At 46.2% G+C, this 6,620-nt stretch overlaps 1 protein-coding gene across 1 annotated transcript; it reads right to left on the bottom strand.

Annotated features, from left to right (window-relative positions):
- Nucleotides 1-1,762: 1,762 nt before the first annotated feature.
- Nucleotides 1,763-6,614, bottom strand: PLPBP (pyridoxal phosphate binding protein). The gene is made up of 4 exons (XM_081809020.1): nt 6,573-6,614; nt 4,765-4,907; nt 4,219-4,317; nt 1,763-3,147 (listed from the first exon to the last, which is right to left on the bottom strand). Exons 1-4 carry the CDS (start codon nt 6,601-6,603, stop codon nt 3,016-3,018), a joined length of 405 nt encoding a protein of 134 aa, XP_081665146.1. The 5' UTR covers nt 6,604-6,614; the 3' UTR covers nt 1,763-3,015.
- Nucleotides 6,615-6,620: the final 6 nt, after the last annotated feature.

Raw genomic sequence — 6,620 nt, 5'->3', positions numbered from 1 at the left:
AAGACGGTCACAGTTCCCAGAGCAAATCGGTTCCAATTGCACGGCTGGCGACACCCCCTCTTAGCGCAGCCCTTCAAATTGGTGGGCGAGTCCTTCCTGTCCAGAGCTTTGGGGGAAAGCACAGGGCCGCTTCCTTTCAGAAAGACAGGGGTGTCTTGGGTTTTACGAACGTCCCATTTGACCTCATTTCTCCCCTGTAGCCGTGGGGAACAGAATCGTCTGTCAGTCTGGCTCTGGGGGGAAAAGGGCACAGCTCTGCATGATCGGGGCCTCGCAGCCTGTGGGATAGTTTGAATCCGGGGGAGGAATGTGTGTGTTAGGGAAACAGGATGACAGAAGGGGGAGGCTAATTCCACTCAGACTGGGCTTAATTCTCTCCTCCCTGCTCATCCCCACGGCCTGCGGTTTCAAAGTTTGTTCTGCATTAAAGATGTGTCAGTTCTCAACAATTACAATAGACTAAAAACATACACTTCTTTTATGGTAATATGCTTCTCTTAACTTTAAACCTATAAATCTAAGAATATGCCACTTACTGATTGTTATAAGCCCGAGACAACAGAAGATACCGGTGTGGTGTAGTGAACTTCTGGACCAGGAATGAAGAGCCTTGAGCTTATTTCTCGTTCTGCCACCAACCCACTGGGACCTCAGAAAAGGAGAACAGGATCTTCTCTGGGACACCATGTCACCGAAATTATCCCGTCAGCTCTTGTGAGGGCAAAATGAGAGAATATAGGGGAGAGTGCTTTATGGGCCCGGAATTTAAAAAAGGGAGGGGGGAGAGTTAATTTGAGTACTTAAGAGATGTAATGGTTGGAATCTCTGAGGAAGTTTGCAAGGACAAAGCCTTGCTGGATTATCGGGAGCCTTTGAGCATCAGAACCTTCTGAGGCTGACACCAGGCAGACAAGGGCCCGGGCTGGGGGCAGGGAGAGAATGCTAGGCCGCATGGTGGGTCTGTCCCAGAACAGCATGCTGTTGTGACTCAGGAAACTTGCTGTGGATGCTATCACCGATCTGATGAAAATCTGGGAGGATTCGGACCTGCTGCCTATCACGTGTACCCAAATCAAAGTCACCGTTTTGCTCGCTTTTCTCTCTGCCAAAGGTCCTGGCCTGCTGTGGGTACACTGGACAGACCTACTTTAGTTTCCTTTTCTTATCTGGTTTTGACTCAGCCTCCCCTGGCTTGCCTCCTTCATTGTTCTCAATCTCAAGGCACAATCCAGAGAGTTCTTTATTAAAAAGCTTAGACCAGGTCACCTTTCCCAAAGTGTTCCGCAGCCACCCTTGGACCCCTAGTCCAGTTAGCAAAATGAGATATCTGGAAGAACCTAGTGGCTTTGCAAGAGTCAGCCCTATCACTTGGAAAAATCATGTTCTCTTTGGCCTCCTTTCCTGCCCCCTGAAGGGGTGAGACTCAGGGTGAGGGGCCCCTCCCAGGAAATTTGCGGCCGGTGGAGCCCAGTGCTTGCCCCAAGGTTAGCCAATGTCGCCACCTAGAGGCCACTTAAAATAGAGGTTCTTGCGGCAAGAGGTAACCTCTTCCCTTCATAATCCCTGAAAGGCTGGATTTCATTTTCTTGCCTTTAGAAGTTCAGAATTCCTCTCTCATCTACGGTGTGGCTCTGGCTGCCTCTCTGACCCAGGGAAAGTCCTCCGCTAAAGCCGGGCTGGCACGGTGTCCAGTGATGGGCACTGCTGCTTCCCGTCGGCCCCGATGCCCCGCTCCTGTTAGACTCACTCATTACACCAGGTCTTAAAAAATAAATCTTTTAATTGCTTTGTAACTGGCACAGGTGGTATAATTCAAACTCACATTTTTATTTAACACACTCTGAAACATCATTTTATAGCTCTGACTGAAAGAATACAGGAATCATAATGGTTTTAAGTTTTACAAAATTACATTCAGCAGCAACAACAGGTTCTGAAAGTTATTTCATGAAATTAAAGACCAGGGCTTGAAAAAATAAGGAAAAAAATATCCAGAAAATAAACAACGTGGACCGAAGTCACCTGTTATGAATATTTGAGAATTGTGCTTTCTGGTTTTTGAAGACCTTGCTACTTTATTAACAACCAAGAAGTTGTAAAATTCTGCCTTATCAGGGTAGCAGGGGAGGGGAGGCTACAGATGTGCCTGGAAAATGCTCTGCATGGGCGGGAACCTCAAAGCCAGGCCTCGTGGAACGTGTGAGCCTGGACTGGCTTTGAAGGAATTTCTGGGAAGCGATGAGATTCACAGGTCTTTGATAAGAAATTACCATTAAGAGGATTATGGTGGTGAAGACATCACAGCATTCAATTCTCCTCACTGGAGAGCCCAAGGGGAAAAAGCTCAAAGCCCTGTCTCTCGAGGAGGATGTTAGAAAGGTCCAAACCCATTTACGTTACCTCTGTCATTTTCAGGGTCAATACCACACAGTGGCGAGTGCCATAAACTCTCAGGAGCCCCGATTTGGGTCTGGAGCACTGCCTTGAGCCCGTTCCTGAAGGTACGCGTACTGCCGGTCCAGAGCAGAGAGGAGTATCTACTGGGCGGGGTGGGAAATGGGGGCGGCAATCGCCTCGCTCCAGAGCAGCAAAGACAGTTACTCAGGAGGGGTCTGTCCTACGATAATTTTCCATGAAAGGGGACGACAAACCTGAATCCCTCTCAGTTTGGTGATTATAGGCATCAGTGGCCACATTTTAACCTGGGGCAGGCATTCATGGGCTGCTTGGTATTCCCGGGCAGGACTGGAAACGGAACTCAATCCCTGGCTGCTGACATACATCCATTCTGCGGAAATGTCTGGATCTCTCAGCTCCAATCCACAGCCACTACCTGAAGCGAACTTCTTGGGTCAGACCCTAAGTACAGATGCTTTCCATTAACACACGTCGTCATCAGCACGCTCTCTGCAGGTCACAAGGAGAGCACGGCTGTGGCTGTGGCTGTGACACAGGGACTATCAAGAGGGAAGTCCAGCTGAGTGCAGAGTTCGTCCTCCTGGACGGGCCCTGGCCTCAGTGTCCCTGGGCCACCTCCACCGGCGCCTTCAGGTCGGCTGCCGACTTGTCCAGGGCAGGTTTCTTGGAGTAATCTCGCTCTCCAAAAATGGTGCTTCCTACTCGGACATTCGTAGATCCCGCTTCAATCTGCGGGAAAGAAGAGAAAGTACCGGGGCCCGAGTTGAAATAAGGCAGCGACCGCGGAAGCTGTGCTAGTCACTGTGGCTCTAGAGGGCCTTCTATGAAGAACGACGATAAGGCAGCTGAAGAGGGCCATGGGGCAGTGGTTAACCTTGGGTGTGTCTGAGAAATCGGTATGCACGTCCCTGGCTGTCACCATGATTAGGGAAGACGACTGCCGCTTATCTGGGGCCGGGGATATGAGAGGTCATGCTGTGTGACTGAGACGCGGTGGCACAATGGAGAGGTCTCACAGCCCACGGCCCTTCCTAATGCTCCATGATTAGGCAGGTGAAAAAACCTCCTCCTGATTGAGCACAGGATCAAATTCCATCGTACTTATAAACAAAGTATTTTTGCACTGTTCTGATTTATGTGACTTTCTAAGAATGCAACTACTGGATGCACGGTGAAGTTTATATTTTGATTTTTAGCACTTTGTTAAGCTATTTCCAGAAAAGCATATATGATAAATAACCTTAAAAAAATGATAGTTTAGGGGCACCTGGGTGGTTCAGATGGTTAAGCGTCTGCCTTCGGCTCAGGTCATGATCTCAGGGTCCTGGGATCGAGTCCTGCATCAGGCTCCCTGCTAGGCGGGGAGCCTGCTTCTCCCTCTGCCTCTCTCTCTCTGATTCTCATGAATAAATAAATAAAACATTTAAAAAAATTAGTTTAATTTTTTTATTTTTAAGTAATCTCTATATCCACCGTGGGGCTTGACCTCACGACCCCGAGATCAAGAGTCGCGTGCTCTACCGACTGGGCCAACCAGGCACCCCTTCTTAGTTCTTTAGAATCCACTTAGGGAATTATATTGAGTTTAAAAAAGTTATGTGTCAGGCTATAATTTCTATACATTTCATTTCAAAAGAGAAGGGAGTGGGGGATGCTGGAACAGTTGAGAGCCACTGAGATTTGGGGCCCTATTGCTACAATGAGGCATTTTCAAAGATTTCTCTGGCAAAAACCGCTTCCTGCTGTGGCCTTTTGGACCCTCCCCTTGAGGCAGATAAGGGCCCCCAGGAGGACACTCACTGCATGTTGGAAGTCCATGGACATGCCCATGCTCAGCTCAACCTGCTCAGTGGGGATGTTCAGCTTTTTACACAGCTCCTCTCGGAGGGACAGTAACACCTGACAGAAAGACAAGTGTGACATTTATTTAACTCCTGCCTTCTCTAAGGATGCCTGAAAGTGGCTGGATCTGAAGACCTCTGCCAAAGATTATTGATTCCTCGTGGTTTCAAGGCCTGTCAAAATTTCCAGAAGTTAGTGAGGTTTTTTTTTAGCAAATGCTCCTACTTTCAAAAAAAAAAAACGATCAGCCATTGGAAAAGGAAGAAAAGAACTCGTGTTTTAGCCAGGTTCAAGTGGGGTTGAGAAAGGTCTGTGGGGTTTTGGAAACCTATTTTCTCCTTTCCTTATGAGAAGAGTTCAGAAGACGGCTATAACCCCCGAGGCAATATCTGGGATGTCTCTGAAGTTTATTATGACAGCCAGTCCTGTGACAGCATTTCGCTAAGATGCTTCCTTAGCATGCGAGCAATCCGCGCCCCCGACCCCATCCTTGGCCCCCAGTACCTGGAAGTCCGGATTTGGTCCTTGACTGAAATCATGGCCAAAGCTTCCTATGGTCATCAGCCCCACGAATTCCAGGCTGGGGCACTTGGCATTTATGTGTTCCACCACAGCTACTGTCTCTGAAGGCAGAAGGCCGTGTTTACCTTCACAAAAAGGAACAGAAGACACTTGTACCAACATGTTAGAAGTAGCCAGAGAAAGGCTTCATTTTCATCCCTTCCTTATAACAAAGGAGGTGACTTTCGGGCTAGAGGACTTCTTGAAAGAAATGTATCCTCAAGTCCTAAGGAGTAACTTTATTTTTGAGGTCTTTGTCTATGTTGCTTCCCTTCTGGTCATGAAATGAGCAATAATCATCTGAATCTCAGTGATCTGAGCTGAGAACAGCTAGAGCAGAGGGAAGAGAAAAAAACACTGCTTTTCTTGGGACACCAAGAAGACTCATATTGTCAAAATGCCAGACTCAGCAGAGAATTCTTTTCCTAGCTCTGGTACGTCTATAGTTTCATTAATTTATTAGGACTGTAAACATTTTAAAATAAAGTATACATCACAGTGTTCACTATGTATCTGTAAAATTTAATGGAACTTGCTAATTAACTAGAGGAGGAATCTGCTGCAAATGATTATTTGCTATGCAGTTATAAGCAATATGGATATTCTCTTTCCCTCATTTATCAAATGGAGATGCTATGAATGTTCTCTTTAATCTTTAGTTACAACAAATTATAGCTAATTATCAAGAAATGATGTCACAGACTCAACCTGGAGTTAATTTCAGATGTACCTGTATTGATAACGTATTATATAATCTAGGTGCATGTAGAAATAATAATTGTTACAATTTACAGAACACTTATGTGTCAGGCACATGTGCCAAGTCCTAAGAGCTTTTCACTTAATATAATAACGATGCAGTAAGTACTCTTTCTATCTCCACTCTAAAAATGAGGAAACTGAGGCATAGGGAGGCTCAGTACTTTGTCCAAGGTCACACAACTAGAAACTACGCAACTGAGATTTAAAGTCAGGACACCTGGCCTGAGGGTCTATCTGGAAAACAGCCTGCACTGTGTTCCTTCATGTTACAGTTTGGTGAATACTGGGGTTCTGCTGGTCGTAAGCAAATGACTGGTCTGTGAACACTTACTCTTAACAAGTGCTAACAAGTAAGATGTACAGGGTTCCCTGCCAACAGCTCTGCCCATATTACCACTTTCAATCCTCACAACACCCTCTGACGTAGGCACCATTATGATTATCACTGTCTGCCAAGGAAACTGAGGTACAGAGAGCTCAGGTAACTTGCCCGAGGTTACAATGCTGGAAAGTGTGGGGGCTCAAACCTGAGCTCTGATTTCAAAGCTCCTGCTCTGTTCACTAGGTTACCCTGTCAACCCAAGCCCCTTAAAGATATTCATTAACTGGTGACTTTCTTCTATTCTCTCCCAATGTAACACTAAGTAATTTTTTTAACACCTGAGTGTTACACATGTAACTATGCCATCTCTTTCAGGAGTGATGGACTTCTAGGAATTTTCAGGAGATCAGTTACAGTCCCCCTTCCTGACTTTCCTATTCTGGGCCACCAAAAAATTAAGAATTACCAAACCACAATGTATGAAAGAATTATACATGGACTGGCTTAGATGTCATTGTGCCATCTAGATCCTACAGAAAACAGCTTACTTAAAGGTCTGTGATTTCCTTCTAGAACCTTAGCTATCAGATACTTAGGCCTGCCATTCTTCCTGACCTTCAACCATCCTAAAGGAAGAAAAATCTACAATTCAGGTCGCGTCACTTACTCTCCTCTCCACTGGTGTTAACCTGGACCATAACCTTTAACCTTTCAG

Source organism: Leptonychotes weddellii, chromosome 2 (assembly GCF_054177405.1).
Source record: "Leptonychotes weddellii isolate Sample4059 chromosome 2, ASM5417740v2, whole genome shotgun sequence".
NCBI lineage: Eukaryota > Metazoa > Chordata > Mammalia > Carnivora > Phocidae > Leptonychotes > Leptonychotes weddellii.
The sequence above is the reverse complement of the archived record's forward strand: the minus strand, read 5'-3'. Positions and strand labels throughout refer to the sequence as shown.